Source organism: Anticarsia gemmatalis, chromosome 18 (assembly GCF_050436995.1).
Source record: "Anticarsia gemmatalis isolate Benzon Research Colony breed Stoneville strain chromosome 18, ilAntGemm2 primary, whole genome shotgun sequence".
Classification (NCBI taxonomy): Eukaryota; Metazoa; Arthropoda; class Insecta; order Lepidoptera; family Erebidae; genus Anticarsia; species Anticarsia gemmatalis.
In genome coordinates, this window is record NC_134762.1 from 8,312,725 (window position 1) to 8,333,982 (window position 21,258).

At 34.9% G+C, this 21,258-nt stretch overlaps 1 protein-coding gene across 6 annotated transcripts in view; it reads right to left on the minus strand.

The window, feature by feature from the left end:
* The window catches only part of LOC142980625 (uncharacterized), a 224,501-nt gene that overhangs the window by 18,634 nt on the left and 184,609 nt on the right, over positions 1-21,258 (minus strand). For 4 of the 6 annotated variants that reach the window (XM_076126115.1, XM_076126114.1, XM_076126113.1 and 1 more), the window contains 3 exons: positions 2,096-2,138; positions 1,578-1,655; positions 72-342 (listed from right to left, as the gene is read on the minus strand). In XM_076126115.1, coding sequence (XP_075982230.1) covers positions 72-342; positions 1,578-1,655; positions 2,096-2,138 — 392 coding nt within the window. Of the gene's footprint in view, positions 1-71; positions 343-1,577; positions 1,656-2,095; positions 2,139-18,433; positions 19,665-21,258 lie in introns of those variants that run through there. The other 2 variants (XM_076126117.1, XM_076126118.1) reach the window with 2 other exon arrangements.

Sequence of the window (21,258 nt, forward strand, 5' to 3'; positions counted from 1 at the left end):
ATTTACTAACCACTAGTACGAAAACATTAGGTAGTAACACAAACGTTAAGATCTAGACATTATTAACTTACCGGTTTCCCTTTAATTTCAGCGAGGGCATGTCTAAGCTCCTTCCCCGAGTCATAAGTCTCTGGAGGGTGCGCGGGGGGAGGGGCGAAGTTGGACAGCGACCACGAGGGGCGCTGCGCGGGCGCCGGCGGGGCGGGCGCGGGCGCGGGGGCGGGGGCCGCCGGCGCTGGCGCGGCGACCGTGGACTCCGCGGAGGAAGACTCGCTTTCGGAGTCCTCGGATGGTGAGGAACTACCGGAGCTGGGACTGCCTGATCCGAGCGGGGATATTGGCCTGGAATAGAAGATAAAATGTTAAGAGATGTGTTTACGTATGACTTCATCAAGGTACTACGTTGACGTATTGCAAAATATTGCTGTTGTTTGTTTGTTTGTTGTTTGTTTGTCGTATGGTTAGTGGTCAACCTAGTGTCAAAGTTGTTCAAGCCGCCCAAGAGGCCTTTGACGTGGCTTAACGACTGTTATCTTAGTAGACAACAACCGGGACCGACTTTTAACGTGCCCTCCGAAGCACGTAGACGCCCAGTTCAAATACCACTATGCGGACACCCATCTATGGAATGACCGCGCCAATGGTTGCTTAACCCACAGATCGTTTACCGATCGGTGAGCGCAACTGGCTATGGGTATTTAAGATTGCTGTTTTTAAAGCCTGTATTGGGCAACATATTTGTCAATTTCAGATACAGAGTGAACTCACATGTGTAATAAAATTCTATTCGCGCTTATTGTAGCTAAGGGCGGCCTTAGCATCACCACTATAAAGAACAAGCAATTTCAACTTGCCTATAAAACTTAACATTTCGTAGTCTAAACAAATCAGTCAAGTCTTAATCAATCACAAATACTTAAGTGCTTGGTGGACTTTCTGTTTACAGAAGCTTATTACTTGCCACTTGTTCAAACTAAACATAATGACTAACGTATAAACCTACACGTTACCAATCGTTTAGAATAAATAAAAAACGTTCATGACTATATCAACATACATATTATCCACAATCATGACTAGTACTTTTTGATAATAAGTCAGCTTTTTCACTGTCAAAAGGTCAGTCAAGTTGACACGGTATCTGAAGGTCGAACTACATTGTAGATTGGAAGGGACAAAGCTTTAGTCATAGTGTAAGGCCAGTAATCCTTAAATCGGCGCGATGTTAAGCTGCGATGTTCTAAGTCATATGTCATAGGAGTTTAGGTTTATTTTAAATTGATTAATATCTCAGTATTTTTGCTGCACCACTGCTAGTTTACTTCGGGCCTAAGAATCAGTTCATATCTGACAGAAGATGCGTTGGGCGTAGTTTACATCCCATTTTCGGTCGCGTAATACCAGAATATACAGATTTATAGAAAACTACTCGACCGTTCACACTACCGATGGTGCGCCGTTGTGAATCCCATACTGTTTAGGCTACGCCCGACACATCTTCCGTCAGATGTAAACCGACCCTTAGTTATAACACTTCGTGTGAACTAAGCTTTAGTCATAATGTTAGGAATACTCACGGTCCTATCGCGTGTGTGTTCGCGACCTCGTCATCGCTTTCCGACAACCCGAGGTCCTTGTTCACCACGTCACAGCTACTGGAAAAAGAAACAATATCATGAAAATAAATTGAAAGCATAAACGATCTTAATTATAATGAACATTCGAGTTTTAATATTAATTGTTTCCTTGGTCAACTTTTTTTGTTCTATAGTATAACGCAGTGAGATTAAGGCTGTTTTTGCCAAGATTTTTTTTAAAAGTAGATAACAACCACAAGCCAACAAGCGAATGAGCTTGGCGAGTAAATGTGTCAAAAGATGTTGTACTTACCAATTTATAAATGAATTAAAAAAAAAATAAAAAAGCAGCATTTTTTCTAAAATTATGAGCCAAAACTTCCCCCTATTGCCTGATCCAAGAAAAGGAGCTTATAGTTCAAGATTGGCTCGAAAGCTCCTCTCCCCTTACAACCGTGCTTAGTTTTAGGTAAGTAAAAAAAGCAGTAGTATGATTTTTGTTAAAATGTTATACTTACGGTGACACAGAACTTCTTGAGTTCGATATCCGGTTGTCTAAACCTGTAACAACAAAACGTAAACATTAATAAAGAACTTCAAACATCGTATTCATATCATAAAATATTAACAATCATTGTCTCCAGCCGTGTTACTTTAAACTTAAGGTAAAATAAGTAAGTTTGAAATTATTGTAAAATTTCGATTTATATCGGTATACTTTACTTTAAACTTTTTTGCTATTTAAATCGACTTTGCTCGCATATCTTAGTAAAAATTTCCTTACAGTAAAAACTTCCTTACAGTAAAAACTTTAAAAATCTTCCTACTTAGATAGCTTTAGAACCAAAATCAATCTCAATATTGTAAATTTTAAAGTATTAGAGAAGAGACTAAGAACATAGTAAAATGTATTAAAATAATATATAATAATATATAATTAAAATAATAATAAGTAATTAAGATTAATAGTCAAAAGCAATGTACATCTTCAATTATAATAAACAATAAAATAAAATATCTAAGTACAAACGACGGCGAAAAACACCACGAAACAATATCTCACTGAAATACACAAAAGGATCCCGGGATAGCTATTATTATGCTAAGTAAATACGTTTAACGCGAAAGTATTTTTTAGATTTACCCGCAAAGAAGATTGGCTACTCTTAGCCAGATTGAATGGGTAAATAAAACTAATTGGTGATAGACTTCGAGACTATTAAACAGAAACTATAAACTAGACAGGTCTGTCTAAAATTTACCCTAGATTTTCTTAAGCGGGTTTGTCTATCAATCCACCCTTTTATTCTTAGGTACTAATCCGTAATCAATATTATAAAGCAAAAAGTTATTCTGTCTATAACGCTTTCACGGCTCGACTGAATCGATTTTCATAAAATTCCTGAAACATAATCTAGCAGCCACCGGTACACACTTTTAATGTTAAAATGTCAAAGTACTTCACCAAAACTTGCGTGGGAAGTCAATTGACTATCACTTTAACTATAGTAAACTTTAAATTAACAATAAATCATTTTTTTTCCTACAATACTGACGGAACCGAGTATGTTATTGAAACATGAATGTTGTTCTGTTTCTCGACTTACGGATAAGTGTCGAATAACTCAACTGGTGGATAAAGTGACATCAAATGTGACAAAAATCTGTCAAAATTTTAATTGTTACGCTAAGTAAGTATCTCTTGTTATAGTCTTGTGTTAACCAAATAAAATTCTCAGTCCGCCTGCTACATACCCTTATGCATATTCGCTGATAAACCAAATTAGGGTTCCAACTTTATGTGTTATGTCCTAGAGTTCGTGTGTTTGTATACGGAATCCAGAGAGTATTCATTAGCTGAGACAATCTCACAAATAACCCTATGCATAACAAATGTAAGTGTAGCGGTCACTAAAATACATCGGTCTTAATAGAAAACGTCTAGGACAAGGTGATTTAGGGCGAATCGAAGGTTTTATACACCTCTGTTTCTCCTTCGTTGTTTTAAAATATTGATATTTATTTTGTCTTTAGTAATAAAAGGAGCAACTCTTTGTAAGGTGAGAGCATTTTTGTGTAAAGTTCATTGACCTAGAGAACAGCAAACACAATGCCTCGCTAAAATTAGGCTATTTTTTTACCGGAAAATACACGGAAAAATACACGCCACATCACATATAAAAGCTAGTTTATCAAACAAACTATAAAACACAAATGTCAATACAATGTCGAAATTGATAACCATTTCGTAAGTTTTAATACTTTTAATCGCAATAATTGGATATTTTATCCTCATATAAAGTCATTATCGATTGGTCACGGTTAACCTTATAAAATACTTATTTATAAAAATATACAAGAAAAAAGAAACATTATATTGAGTGTAATTTGTTCAAGACTACGTCTTATTGTTCCTACGTTGTTAGGTAAAGATACGTCACCGCAAAAGTTAAAAATAAATACACAATTTCGTAAGTTACTTTTGTTTGTAATTGGCGTGACGTCAGAGACGGCCATTTGAATTTATATAAATTGTGGTTAATGTATTGATATTATTATGAGGCCTAGGGCTAAATATAAGAGATACTTAGTAGCTTATATCCGGTTGTATTTTAGAAGAGGTTAAAACATAATATTTTATACCTGATTGACAAAGAAAAAAATTAATCTTTCATTATAACATGAATTCATACGATGATTAATCAATTAAACTTAAAATATGTATAACTACGAGTTGGGCTGTTTTTTTGCCGGATCAAGAAAAGTAAACTACTTAACAGCAACTTTGTCAAACCGTGTCAACATTTGACCTAAATTAATATACGATTTGATTTTGTCGTACAGATTAGTTTGACCGTAACATATACAAAGCAGTGTTTGTAAGTGCATCACACAACTGAGAGCCGGGCGTTGTTTACTTAGGCGTAGAGTAATGTAAACATCTCCGCGTTGTACGCAGGCGGTTAGTAGCAGGTTCGGTGCCGGGCGATACCCTGTCGACTTTAAACAACCTATAAAAGTGCTTTGAACTCCACGGTGCACGTAATTATGTTTTGTGTAAACATAAACCCGATTCTCACGGGGCTTTACAAATATTAGAATGTTTAACTCCACTCACGCTTGTTATGAACAATATTACCACTGAAATGTATATGCTTTAAAATATTCAAAGTATAAAAACCCTTTCTAAATAAAATATAAGGTTTCAATAATGTTATTCGAATTCGATTGAGATTGAGTGAAATCACATTTATTATATTCATAAACACAAGTAAAATCCATCAATAATATCAATTGATCCCGTCAATCATACTCTTTCGTGTTACATAAGAAAAAATGCTTCAAAATACTGTCGAAGTTATGAAATAGGGGATTAAGGTAATCGAATATACAAGTAGTCGCTAAAAGGTTAGAGAAAGATAAACTTTACTATGATTTAAAGTCATTCGTGGTTATTCTACGTACTTCACATTAATACATAAGTCGTAGCCGAATTTAGTGGCTAATAACGGCTGAATACATTTCGTAGTACCTTGAGACTCCGTGACGTAATAGGACCGTCGACCGACAGTCCTTCAGGGTCGTTGACCCGTAGGGTTGCGGTGACTTGTCGATGTCAGACAGATGACGAGGCTGCGGCCTGTACGCCTCCGAAACTCACAATTAAATAGGCCGTTGCGTTTTTACGCGAGTGCACGACCCCTGCCCGAATTCGTTTGAAAATTCATACACAGTTTTTTTTTTCGTTGTTGTATATTTACTCTGACAGTAATGTTCTTTGTGGAATGGAATTTTGTGTGCGAAATATTCTTTGTAATCTAGATAAATGTAATGTAAAAGCATTTTTCTCTAAGGCCAATATTATTACAAGTAGATTACGCCCCCGTTCCGACCTGCGTGAATGTCAATGGCCAATTATCGCCGATTCTACCGATTATGTTCAATCATATCGTGGGTTTTTATAAGCTTAGTTTTCAAATATTGAATGACACAATTTCGTTTGAATTCATATTCCTGTAGATTACGTGTAATGTAAAAATCCCTTTAACGCAGATTAGGTAATGAACAACATACCTAATACAAATTTTAAATTGATTAATAACTTATAAAGACAACTCCCGCATTAACAATTGCTCTTGTGCCGCGGGGACTTTTACAAACATACAAACAACGGACACAAAGTACAACCAAACGCAAAATACTATGTGTGGATCGCAGAAATAATAGTTCCGTGTGGGTATCGAACCCGGTACATGGGTAGTAACGTCGCGACCGCCTTAACCACTGCGCCACGGAGGCCATTAAAAAAACATTTTATAACCATTTACATTAAAACCCATTCTTGTAATTTTACTTCTAAATAAAAGCAGCTTTTAACTTCGTACTGAAAACTAAACTTCCCCAACCCAAGTAGATATTAAGCCCTACTATAGATAAAAACCCAGTTCATAGTTTATACAAACATCGTTCATAAATAGGTTAAAGCAGTAAAATGACGTCACGGTGTTACGGAAGCTGCAGCACACGAGTGCAGCGGCGATGTGCTAACTTGTGTTATGACCACCCACGTTACTTAGGACGCGTACACATTCCACTTGATATGTATGAAGCGATGTTTTGACGCATTGTTGCTAGATGATTTTGTTGAATGTGCTTTTTGTGAATGTTTTTTGTCTACTGTGTTCATATTTAATTTGAAACACATTTTTAGATAAATAAATAGATGAAAAAAATAGTACAAAGTATACGATCGAATTAAGTTAGTCCTGTGATTGAATGAAGAAGAAAACAGGCATTGAAAATTACGAAAAATGAAAATATTAGCCTTAGAGAAAAATGCTTTAACGTTACATTTATCTAGCTCGATTAAGATAAACCAACGATTTGTGTAAATGTATGATATAACATCTATTTACCTATATCTATACTTTGTTTTCTGAAAATGTAAAAAAAATTATAAATAGACATAGTTAACGTACTAACCAACGATGATTATGATGTTGATATAGTCTCTTCTAAATAGCAAAATTTATGTTCGTAATTATTTCCAAGTATATAAACAGGTTTATTTAATACGTTCTAATCGTTGACTAAAACTATTAAAGCAAACAGTTCTCGAACTAATATCATCATCCCAATTATCTGAAGAGGCAACAACCTCATAAATGGCAGATAATATCGTTCCCTGTGGACTGTTTGGTCAATACAGTTTAGTTGAGACATTTGTATGAATGAAAATTCGTTTTTAAAAGTACAAGATTTTCGCCTTTAATAGGTATCTTTGGGTGTATGGCTGGTGTAAAATACTTTTGTTTGACATGAACAATTTTGATTTTGAGGGCTTTAAAATGAAGAACACGAAATATAAAACTAAATTGCCGCAGATCAGCTTTTTCTGGACTACTAAAATATGTCATCTATTTGGGAATAGAGCCCGGTTGCAATGGCAAAACATGTTTATTTAGTTCCGTCTTCATATACGATAACTCTGTATGCTATTTAAAGTAAGAAAGCAAAAAAAAATAGACAAAGGCTCCAAGTTTTATAACACTGTACACGTGGCAAAACTTACGAAGAATCTCAATACTGCGAATCGAACACTTTTACGAGGAAAATCTTCAGTGTTGCGAGGAAACCTGCATGCCTGATAGATAATACTTTATTATTCTATTGAAGGCTTCATAGACATACACGTGTAAGGAAATTACTGTGAACTACTTAAAGGAATATAAAGTTCATCGATGCATACATGCATTTGGTCCTAGGTGTAGTAAATATGTGTAAAACAGTTTTTCTGCAAATAACTACCGGTTTTGACTAGCTATGCGTTAGTGCTTTTATTATCCTCGCATGATTAAATTATTGTATCAACAGCATTGTAAATCTTTTGGCGATTGAAAAGAGTGGCCGTGAGATTCTTGCTAGCTCTTCTCATAAGGCTCTATCCCTTTTCCGAGCTAGTGGAAGATTCTGTAGTCTAAGGGTAAAGTAACTAACTCAATATGAAGTAAATAAAGTTATGCCATTGGGTTAAGCAGTAGCTCTAGATACAAAAACAATGTTTTAATTTGTGTTAAAGACATTTTATGGCGAAGGACTAATAACAAATGATGGCTATTAAAAACGTTTAGCTTGCCTTTTGCGTTGTCAGGTAATAAATTAAGCTATTTGTTGTAGAGTAAATTATAATTATGGTTTATTTTGTCTAATGGTATACGAAATCGCCAGAACAAAAGAAATAGTTTTAATCTTCCTATTTTTCCGATTAAATTCTTATTATTCCCTCATAATATTTTGCAAGAAAAAGGCAAGAATAGCGTAAAGGGGTGATAAGGGAGTTTTATGGCTGAGAAATAACTAAGTACACTAATAATGATTTTGATCGCATGATATGAGCTTACTTTTCTATACTTATAATAAATCTGTAGAGAGGTCAATTCTGTACATTGAATATATTTAAAAAAAAACCAATGGGGGATGTTTAGTAACGGATACTGATACCGAATCTGCAATTTATAATTTTCTTTTCTGTCTGTCTGTCTGTCTGTCCTCCGTCTGTATGTGTCGCTATCACGTAAAAACTACCGGATAGAACGCACTGAAATTTGCTATACGCATAGAATAAGTAGTGGAGCAGTCTCTAGGATACTTTTTATCGCATAATTTTTCATAGATTTTTAGAAAATTGAAAAAAATACGTAGAAATCTTTCGAACCTGCGTTTCCCTAGAGATACCATAGATGGCGTTGCGAATCCATTTCACAACATTCGCAATATAGTTCGCGGCGCCTGCCGTATCGATACCTGTTGTTCGCACCAACCAATAGATGGCGTTATAGTCCGCAACGAAGCATGTTTTTCCTAATTAATTTATTTTGATTGCTTTATTGTAAAAAAAATACCTTTGAAACAGGCTATACATTTATAAGATTTTCAAACATAAATGTTGTATGATTTATTACACATAAATGTTGACTGGTTTACGTGGGTCCGGTGCGGTCGGGATATCCTAGGTGGCAAACCGAATAATTTCGTTTGTTGTCGTTGTTCGCCGCTACTAACAGATGGCGTTGTAGTTCGTAACACATAACCAAATTAATTGGTTGCATTAAGGAAATAAATTGGATAGCTATGCAACAGTCTATAGGTAAGTTTAAAAAAATAAACAACGGATGATATATAAAAAATAATTACGGGTTACGCGGTTCCGGACGTATCATCGCAAGTACCTATACATTATTAAGCATAAAATGTGTTTAGGCATCATTAGTTCAGAAAAATACCTCAGATATAAAATTCAAGGGCGTACAAAACTCATACCGGAAGGTCGACCAACAATGTTTCAATTTAAATACGAATCATTTAAAACTGAGTACGAACTCAGTGACCATACATGGTTTGAACACAAAAGATATACCTACCTACTCTTTGAGTATGGTAATACAGTGATGTTGTGAAATATGCGTCAAATTTATACTTTCACGGATAATTTTCCTGTATCAGCGCCTTCTACACTCCAGCAGAGTCCGGCAGTCTTGCCCCCACCCCAATTCCAAATTTCCATATTGCATAGTACTCATCATCGCTCTAATTTCCCCTCTAAATTTCCTATTGAATTTTTAAGAAGAGCCAAGGTCAGGCAAGCGGTCCTAAAAATGCCTAGCCAAATCTATGGCAACCCTAATCAATGTAGGATAATATGTATTTTGGAATTAAAATCTAAGTAGTTCTATGTTTTGCTTTTTATTTTCAGGAGAACGACCCAGTAACCCAAGTGTTATCACGTTCCAAATAATTCCATTTTAAATACTTAATTCTAAAACTAGGTCAATGGCCTTACATTAAAAAAAATTGTAACGTTATTCACAAAAAAACATACTTAGTACAAAAAGGATATCTTTTTGTACTAAGTATGTTTTTTTTATCTGATTAACATTTAGGATATTTATAATATTTAAAAAAAAATCGCATCGCCTTTTTGGAATAAACGATAATTTTATCTGACATATTAATAGCGTTCGTGGTCGAAGTAGTTACATATCAAGGATGAACTTTTGTTTTGTCATGAGAGAGTAAGTTCAAATCCTAACGAGTGACATTTCATTTTTGTACAATTTATTTATTTTTTTAAATTTTGTGTTAATTTTTTTAGGTGATTTAATTCAATATTATAATTTTTTTGACATATTTTTTTATTTAAATAACATTTTTATCACAATATTGAGTGAGCGAATATTTTTGTTGTCATAAATTCCGCAGTCTTTTGAAAGTATAAGTAGGTACCTACTTGGTTATTCAATATTTTAAATCTTAATGAATAAGTAGTGGAGCAACTTATAAACTTTTTATCTCATAAAAATTCTTAGTTTTCTAGAAAATTGCAAATATGTAGTAAAAATCGTTCACAGGTAAGCGTAATAAAAAAGCGTATAAGCGAAAATTTTAGCTTATATTACAAGCGTCGCTGTGGCGTATTGGTTTATAGATCCGTTTTTAATTTTTAATCCTTTTGGTGAGGGATCGAACCTCATCGGAGACAGTACTTTTTGTGACTGTTTTACGTTTCAAAGTACTTTTTAAACATTTTCTATGGATTTTGTTTAGATTTTTGTGGAAATTGATATAAATTTTATTTTATAGTGCATTATTTTATTTGGCATCTAACCTTGAAAGTATCTAGGTCTAAGTGAGCTGCAACTAATGCAACAGCACGACATTCACGCGAGCGGAGCCGCACGGGTCAGCTAGTATAATAATAAATGTAAACCGCCATATTCATAAAAATAGATGAAGTTATGAAAGACTTATGAGATATTTTGTTTCTCTCACTCTTTAGCGAAATGAAAAAGAGAAAACATATTGTAAGTACTTAGTTTTTTTACTAAAATAGGTTTATAGTGTGTTTGTAAATAAGAGGGATTTTTTTATTAGTAACTACTCCAAAGTATAGAAATTCAGACCCCAGTTGAAAACAAAGTAAAGATATTATTTGCAAACGATTACTAAATCGTACGCAGTATTGAATGAAAACGTGTAAACATTGGTTTCCTTTGATGTAATGTGCGCAACTACACATACAAACAACATCCGTTGACTTGGGCAACATACTATATATGGATTGGTTTAACACCAATGGTTATTAAGTATTTGTTTAAAATAGATAATATTAATGTGTCGGGTCTTTTCTTGTTAGGTGTCATAAAGCGTGTAGGTTTTAAAAAATGGGGTTTTGAATGGTTTCATCTATACCTTTTTAAACAGTGATCAGTTACATTATAGTCTACATATTATTATATTTTGAATGAATACACGAAAATACGCTCAAATCAGGGTCTTCTTATGTCAAAGCTATTGAGAACGCCCGTAGATTCTCCTAACAGGATTTCTCTTATTAGTTAGTTTGTCGTTAATCATAAAAAATAAAATATTTCGATTAACTTATTATCACAGACATTAGACATATTTGCAGGCAAGTTGTTCGTAGCGTTCGTCAAAACACTGTTTGTCAAGTCTAGACCAATGTCAGGTCCAAATACCAGTCTAAATACCAGTTAACACCGGATTAGCTATGTCCTACGTCATAAGTACGCAATACTTTCTAGAGAAGCCATGTTTCGCAAAAAACTGAGCCTATATAGAAGGTAAACTTTATAAGATCTATTTATATCTCTACAATGAGAGGATAACGTTTATTCGTGTACAGAAAAATACGTTTTCATTGACAAGCTGTGACGTCACTCAAGTCCAATGTTACGTTCGAATTTGTGACGTCATACGCGCGAACGTTGTAAATGACTATGGAACTAACTAACCAGGTGGGGACTAAAAATAGCTTTTAGAATTAATGAAATAATCTAAATGATTTACTTCTAAGTTTTTTTAGCATACTTTTGAACAAAAACCGCAAAACATTTTTTGATGAACTTTCTTTGTCTCAAAGCTTCAGTACAAACTACTACGATCAATTCACCTGTCAGTTTGTGACCAGTAATAATCGTTAATTCCCATATAACATTGATAACAATCTTGCAACGTGAAAGTTTAACTTACAACGACATATCGCGATCGATATGATCTGAAATATGACCGAGTAAACGCCTCAATAGGGCTAAAGTTGTCTACCTACGATATATAGGACAAAGTAATCTCCACGTGGTTTTAAACTATCTTGGCTTGCATAATATGTTACTGAGATGCAAACTTATGCGCGGTGACTTACACATACAGCCTGCCCGCGACCACGACCGATGAGAGTCGGTCAAAACGTCGAGTATTAAATAAGGAATCGTTATGTTTACATTGACTGCTCCCGTGGCGCACTAGATAAGGTTGCCACGCCACTACCATTAAGTCCTAGGTTCGAATCCCACACGGCACAATTATTAGTGCGCTTCACAAATAGTTGTTTCGAGTCTGTTAATACTTTGTGTCCGTTTCCTGTATTTTTTTTCGCGACACAAGAACAATTCATAGTGAGGGAGTAGTCTCTTAAAAAAACACCGCAGTAAGGCCTATAGTGCATCTAAGTATAACGTGACGTCACACCCCAGTGCACTAGTACCCTCTATAGATATAAATTGACACAATGTAAACAAACTATCTGCCCTCCGTCATGCGCGTTGCACTGAGTGCGATTCGTAACGCCTACGTACCGTCACCTTACTTGGACACGTATAATTATATGTACCTTGCTTAAGTGCTTTATAGGGAGTGTTATTTGTTAAGGTAGTCGGTTTGTTTTTCAATGTTTTGATTAGGGTAAAAGCGAACCTTCTTAATCGATTTTACAGTGTATTTTTTGAGTAACGATTCTGGTACCCATCTGTTCAAAGACCTCAGTGAGGAGGCTTATTAACTTTAAAAATCAGTCAATGCTTCCAGATATTAGGTACATATCAAGCTTAGTATGTTGTATACTACAAAAACTAATATTATGATAGCATGCAAAACGTGAATTCCATCCCTAATGACGACAATTTGGTTATTAAATTCCAATTCGCAGAATAATTAACGGCGGCATCAACAATGGCTGTTCGAATAAACTTCTTTAGGCACAAATTCCCGAATGGTAATTTCACAAACATATTTCCAAGAACATTTATTGTTTGACCAGGAAAGTCCTTGCGAAGCCACAAAAGGAGTTTATGAAGTACGAAACAAGGAACCATACAAACATTAATTTCAAACAAAAACTGTAACAGTGTCCTTAGAAATTGGTCCTTCGTTGCGTAAAAAGGGGTAAAAAATGGGTAATATATACACTGGGCGGTATTTTTTGCCTTCATTGTTTACTGCAACCAATTAGTTACGAAATGCGAGACCAAAATAATTCTCCATTGAAATTTATTTGTTTTTTCACAACCAGTTAAGCAATTGTGATGTGGATCAATGGATGGAGTAGAAAATACGTTTGATTTTTTGTGTCCTTACTGTTTGTTTGAAACAAAGCAAATTACCGTCAAAAATTGACATTGTCCTCTATAAATCAGTGGGTATTTGTTTTCTCTCGATTTGTGTAGGGTGGGGAAGATACGAAACGTTTACTCCACGATTTTGCATGTCAGTGATTCAGAAACTAAATCTAAACTGGGTCTGACAAGCATTTCAATGGAATTGCCTATAGCTTTGTTGAAAGCTTGTGAAGACAAGACGTAGTCGAGAGGTCACATATTGTATGATAGTTTGTAGAATATTCTAATTGTTATATTCAAGGGTTTATTCGCAGGCATCACCGGTTTCATCACTTCTAAATAAATAAATATTAGACAGTTTATCAGGTGGATATCTGACATTTATTTTCATACATTTTCAGCCACTCTATCTATCGGTTTTGTTATCCAACACTTATTCACAAGCCGAGGAACTGTCCTTAAGCAAAAAATAATGTGGATAAGTTCGAGACTTCTGTCTAAAACCTACAAAAGGCAACCATTAGGTACAATATCGCTTTCATAAAGTATATTCGGAAATACCACAGCGCGGTACAAAAAACGTGTAACATAGTTTTTAATTGATACTGGCGTTCGACAAAACTATAAAAGTTAGCTCTCGATTGCAACACGAAGCTTGTTGATGCAGTGTCACTTTATTTTGATTATGTTCGTGTGACATACGCGTGTACGCGGTTAATGGGACCACAGAGGGTTTGGGCGGGGCTTCTGTGAAAGCGGAAAGCGATTTTGAGAAAAACATAAACCAATTTAATTTTGATGCATTTATATTTAATTAGTAATTTGAAGAGTGCTCGGAAATCTTTAGTAAAAGGTATAAGATGAATGCGTTTTAAAGGGAAGCTAGAATTATAATGTTTATGTTACATATTTCTATAATGGATAATAATCTACTTAATCGTTTAATAGGTATCTTTTATTTTAAGCCATTTTACAAATAATTAAAATGTACTAATTGCAAATAATGGTCAACTGGAAAATAAATCGAAAGGTCTGTGTGGTTTAAAAACGCTGTATTTAATTATTTACTGTAAAATATATATAAAAATCAATAAGTCCAAGTAACATGTCTTGTTCATGTCAGAAAACTAATGATGTATAATTTACAAGAGAAATTAATGCAATACCATCATTATTAAAGACAGGAAGGAGAATGTACATGTAATTAATTTTAAAACCGTTTTTAACAAGTATATTTATATCATCAACCTGCCATGCTTCATGACAGACAGAGGACTTCATAATACCTGTCACGATAATTGAATGCAATTACGAGTATATAAATTATTTCTTACTAGCTCTTCTCATAAGGCTTTAAACCCTTTACGAGCTAGTTGTAGAATCAGTAATTGTGACGTAAAAGTGTCAACATTTGACCTAAATGAATGAATTTATTTGATTTTTGAATGTTATTAAGCCATTACTGATCCAATTACTGCAGCAAGGGTCTTCTCCAGGGAGGATGGGGTTAGAATCGAGTTGAGTCTATCTACCACACAGCCTAGTGCGGGTACGAATTTCATGACAGCATGCACAGTCCCCAAGACTGTGCATGCTGTCATGAAATTCGTTAATATTTTTTTAGACATAATAGGATTCATTATGATAATAATGATTATTTAATTAATACGTTTAATCGCTCGCAATGAGACCGCACTATCAATCAGCTGAAATATTTCACCAAACATTTGCGGGTAGATAAAATATTTTATTTGTGAATTCAACTATAATGTCGATAAATGAGTGCAATAATTGCAATGAGTGTTCGACAAAAACTATAAATTGTCTTCCTGTAATAAATCCTCATTTGCTATTTGAGCTATTAACAGGTTTTGTAACCGCCATTACACGTGCCCAAGTGATTTTTAAAATGTTATTAAGTAAAACAGTAAAAGTTTTTTAAATATATTATTAAGAACAGCTCGATTTGGAAATAACTTTTTATGTAATAGTCGAGTTACTTGTAGATTCGTCTGCTTGTATTTATTTTCTTATTCCAAATCATATTGACGTTTTCATATTCTACCGATGTAAAGATCATGCTATTTAGCAACAAAATGTATAAATTGAAATCTTAAAGAACTGTACATTATTTAGGTATAAACAGCTTACTTAGCAAGGAAGTGAAACAGATAATATAAGTAGGTTAAGAGGTAGACTTGTCGATTCGTCATGATTGTTCTGTACCTACTGCGCGTGACCACGTATTTGGCTAATTGCCTATAAATTACAATAACAATTATTTAATTAAATATATAAAACATAAATAACATCAATTTGGTCCCTACGGATGTAAATATGATACATCTGCGAATAAAGCCTATTTTTAACTTGTTTTAGTTTTCTTTTCACGTACAACAGGTTTATACTGTACTACACGGAAATACTAATAGTGGTAATTGCATAATAAAATAATTATGAAAGCAATAAAACCTTTTATATTTGCGATAAAAAGGTGAACTTTGAAACACATTCAATAATGTATTTTAATACGTTCACCCTATAACAAGTATCATACAGTCAAAGAGATTGGTTGTCTCAAAAACTGAATGCGTTGATCTCAAAAACTGTCAGTCCGATTTGGGTAAAATTCTACTACCACATTTTCACACTGAGGTTTGGGATTTCACAAAGGTATGACGCAAAGGAAACTATAACATTCTAACAAAACCAAATTACATTTGTATATACTTTTAAGAACTTTTAGGCGTATCTAATACTCCGTCACACTTTATCTATGGCGTCTGTTGACTCAATATTAGCACCGGATTTCCCTATGGCAAAGTTTAAATAAAATCTTGGATTTCCCATGGTGATGTAATGATAGGTCCGCTTTACGAAAGAAAATTGTCAAGGAAGATTATCATTTGCGAGTTGCTTTTTGATTCTGTAGATTACAAAGTTAAACAACTTTTTTAACATATAATAATATTGTATACGAATGTTTGTTTGTTACGCCTTTATCGGTAAATTGCTGGATCGATTTCGATGTCAGTCGGTACAGAGATAGTTATAGACACAAAGGCAATTTTGTTCCTAATAGGGATTCAAATGGGAGAAGAAAGTTTGAACGCAACTTGAGGTCAGCTAGTTGGTACATTCCACAATCCTAATTAATATATTTGACCTATCAAAGACATATTATATAAACATGGGGTTTATATAACCGTTAATTAAAACACTAAGGCAATATACGGGCACAATACGTCGATAAATAATGTGTCGATACGATCGAAGACTTGCGCGTGCGCATGTCAAACGCTGCGCCGCATTATTATCGCCGGTTCACTTCGCACTGTTCTCACCGTATTAGTATTAGTAGGAATTGAGAAAATATACGCATATTTTAAACTTGCGGTTTGTCGGATATCTTTTTTTTGTAATTTTTAGCTGACTTCGAAAAGAAGGAAGTTATTTTATTTCTTTACCCCTCTGATTCTGAGAGTAAACGCTTGAAATGCAGAAACACCTAATGGTTAAGGATAAAAGGATTTTACAATGTTTATTTGAACTAGATTCTTCCTGCAGCAGAAATGATTTATTTAATGGCGTCATTTGATTCTCGACCCATCCATCGGTTTCGAGTGCATATAAACTTCACAGAGGTTAAGTAATATTTAAAAGTCTCTGTTTCTTCAACACATTATAAATGTGACAGCATTACTAAAACGTTACTCAAATTCAAGTGACGTTTTTTAAGTGCGATCGTTTAACCATCAAAAACTACACACGTCATTCACATTAGAAAGAATTTCACCGTTATTTATAAAACGTTCAAAATAGGGGTCCTTGTATTATTAATAGATCACCCTCTTTTCAAGTAGACATCGTTTAGAGATGGAGACGACTGAAGAATGAACATTAGCACTTATCCACTTGATGTATTGTAGTGCGAGTGTTCTAGTCATCACACGACAGTCAAGAAAAAGACTAAGCAGCAGAAGTATGAACAACTGATACCTCTTGTTTGTTAAACCAATGACAAAAGCTTTACGAATCCAGATAAGTCATAATTTTTCATAGGAGGCTTAATAAATAATACGGAGAATTATTTACCCGAAATGACGAACAATTTGTACTCAAGTGGGCCAGTGGGTCCAGTAGCAGAGTGTCCAGTTAAACTGAAGACTTATGCTGTTTATAAATTACTTAACAAATGAAAGCACTATGCTACAGGATGCAGGATGTTGCTGAGTTTTGGAGAGGCGCCGATGAGTAATAGAAAAATCAAGATAAAGACCCAAAAATTGCCTTCAGTTCAATTTTTTTTTATTTTCTCTATGCGGGGTTAAAGTACATCACCATTTACAAATCAAAGCCATATTCCTCATCACTATCATGAAGTTAGAAATGACACATGCCTCGTGTCATGACTCAGTAGTACCTAGAACCATTCATGACTTATCACTATCAATAGGTATACAAGTGGTGTTTATGTGTTATTAATAAAAACTAGCCGACCCGCACAGCTTTGCTCACTCTTTTCTCTCCCTATAAGAACCTTTTCACAGTTACCAGGAGATCATGACTACTTGGTGTTGTTTTCATGCTCTGTTCTTCCACCATGTGCAAACACGGTCGAGCGGGACAAAAAGTATCCTTAATCCGTCTCCCGGATCTAAGCTACCCCTCCACCAATTTTCAACCCAATCTGTTCAGCCGTTCCTGAGTTATAAATGGTGTAACTAACACCACTTTATTTTTTCAGATACATATATAGATGTTTAATAGAAAATTCTCGGTAAGAACAAAATGCCGAAGGTTCAATTAGAACGATAGTATAGTAAAAAGCAGGTGTTTTACGACTGCCGGATCCCTCGTAAGGAATACTGTCGTGATGTTATGTAGTAATTGCGAACACCCTCTCAGGTATTATATTTTAATAGGACAATTAATATGGAAAAAATATGCACAGGTTGCAAGTTAAAATTGTTAGCAAAACATTGGTTTAACATATTTTTAATTAATGGGTGTGAGATTGTATCTCTTAGCTGTATCGTGGCCGTTTTAAGTCGTTCGTGTAATATTCATATGCCCGTATGTTCGTGTATTACTATAGAATAAGTATCAATTAAATGTAAATTTGGTCAATTATACGAAAAATGTTTGATGTTCAAGAAAAGAGGCGCGAAATATGATGTAACAAATACTTCATTTACTATCTCTAATATTTGTTAATGATAATTATTTCGCACTATTACTTCATGATATATTGCACACGATTCATCAACACAGTTTTAAGTCCTTAATCGATAAGATAACACACTTAAAATTATAATAAAAACATTGTTTTGTGTACATTGAATTGCATTTACTTTGTATTATGTATGCACCACCCTAAAGTACACTGGTAGATAAGGTATATGACAATAAATAGATATTATTATGTGCATATAAGTGACCCACCATATTGAACCAGTTCCCGACCCAATAGAACATCACCGCATTCAATGAGCTGCTGCAGTAGGGTCAACCGGTTCTGGTATCCAAAATCCGAAGTGAGTAATCCCAACATCATATTGTCAATATCACTTACACATTATATCAATATCACAAAACACTCTGTAAGCACTGTTAGTTTTAAACTTTTTAATGTAAAGAACACATGTCGTTTTGGCGCGAAACGAAGACAGATGCGCTCGCGCCGCTTGCCGGTTGCGACTGCGTTGCGTCTTCCGAAACCTATTACAACGGACAGGTGGTGACAAAGGAGACCCTACTTCCCCTCTATTCACAAAATAAACTCGACTAGTCGCCCGATCAATCGCACAACTCCTCGCCGGGCTATTCTTGATTGTTAGAATTAACAAATTAATTAACAAAGAAAGTACAACGGTACAGAAATAGCAATCAATGTTTCAGCACGCACTTTTCATTTTCAAAGTTCACAGGATTGAAATGAAATGGAAAACTTAATAAGAAAACGTTTTCTTTTAAAAACAAATCAATTTAAAAGGAGTTGGATCCTTGAAAGTCTCCAAGGAGCGGCACTTCGTTTAATTAATTTCTTTTGGGGGTAGGTTATCACGTGTAAACAAGACAATGAATCTAAATATTGGATGTTAAATGTTTTGACGTATGAAAATGGTGTATCGATGGGAATACCGAATAACCCAATTGGAATTGGCTAAGTGCATGCATGGTGTATACGTGAGCGGGTGCACGTACCACCCGCGCCCCTTCGCTATTATTACTCGCATCGGACGAGGGTGGTTGAATCGGGGTTTGATTATTCGCACATCAACATGTTTGCATTTCATCGATTTCGTCTGAGGTCTCGCCGACGAGGCGTTTTGGTTTGAAAAAAATTAAAACTGGTCATTGGGTATTTGTATGATAAAAAGTAATAAGGATGGGTTATGAGTGTAAAGGTGGATAATGTTGGGATGCGAGATAAGGGTACCGGTGCAGAGGGCGCGGCGGTGAGGTGGTGAGGTGGTGCGCGAGGCACGCGACGCGACGCGTTTATTTATTTTTGTCTGCGGCACGTGGGTACCGTCGCGCTCGTAACTGTACGCGGCGAACGTCGCGACGCACCGACGCGCGCGAGTGTACTGACCGCGCGCCTTTCGGACGCGCGTCATTCGTTGCACTATTATATGCATACGGCGTTAGATTGCTACGGACATGCCGCTAATTAAACGCTTACATTTATTATGAATGAATGATGGTGCCATTAATACCGTAGTTTCGTTATAATCACATTGAGAACACATCAATAACAATATTTCATAATGTTATTTGCATTTTAATATGGAACTGTATCGCTGATTCGTTTAGCAAAGCCTATTAGTTTTGGAATTCATTATTATTTTAAATACTAATCAAACTAATAAGTTTTCTTTAAATATTAATTAAGTATCGTTAATCGTGGTTGGTAGACGATTGAGCGAATCAAGCGTCGAGACGAGATTCACGTTGATATAAATGTAATATCAAGAGAATAGGAATAAAACGTATTGGCGGAACACAGTGCAAGTGGTCTATAGTCCGTATACGAACAGAGTACAGACAAACCAATCTATTTCCGGAACCGTCAGATATTTCAGCTATTCAGCTTGCTTGTACAGTAACTACACAATCGACCAATATTAATAGCTACGAGTTTTACGAAATATCCTTCAATTGAACAACTTTAGTGCGTCATTTAAATTTCTTCACTTAAGAGCACAGTCATTACTATAGTCTGATAAAATTCCACAATCTCCACTGAAATTATTCAATTGCTTTGATAAGACGGTAATAAATAGAATATCGTAAGATTTCCCAACTCGTGAAATAAAACAAAGCAATAATCGTAATGAAATTTCACTGTCAAAGTATTGCATAATTATTGGAAGGACCTTTTTTTATCCCGAAGCATCAGAATCTGACAATATAAAGTAGGAGGGGAAACTCCCAAAAGGAAGACAAAAGATTCACGAGCCCTTGAATACAACCAATGGACGCTTTTAAATATACACTTTATTCCTCCGCAACGTCAATTCGTATACGCCTTAATGACATTGACGCGAATTATCTCGGAAAAAATATGTTATGACGTCATGCAAGTAAATATTACGTATAATGTTTAAATTATTACTATCGAGTTTTTCCTCATAGTGTTTACTTTGTAGGGTAATAAACATACTACGTAATAACACTTCCAGATGGCATACAATATCCAATTTAATATGAAAATTAAACAGATTTGTGGGAAATAACTTCGAACTAACGAGAAAACGGTAAGGTTTCTATTGTAAATGAATATCGAAATATCAGATTAGATGTATAATTTTACGGAACAGAGGCCGCGGGTCCGACCAAGTTTCACGGCGGGAGAATTAACGTTCCCATTTCTGTATCTGACGGTTAACGCTAAATTTGATTGAGCGTTTTCATAATTAATTACTTTTTGAAAATGGACGACTCTAAACGTACTTTTAGAGCTATCTCAGATGCGATACAGTGATTAATTCAAGTACTCGTTAATAAATTAGTTTTGGTGTATCGTGGGATTATTTGAATACTTTACGATTTTTAACCTGGATTATGTGTAGCGCAATCAGAATTGATACCATTTTATAGTTAATAATATAACTAGAACAGTGATTTTAATGTGTTTTATGATGATAATTCACGCGGTTATTAATTTAATTGCTGGGCGAACCACTGTACCGTGTTATATCATTCGGTTGATAAAACATTTTTTACACCTCTGTTATCTAACATCAGCAAATTCGCAGTACATT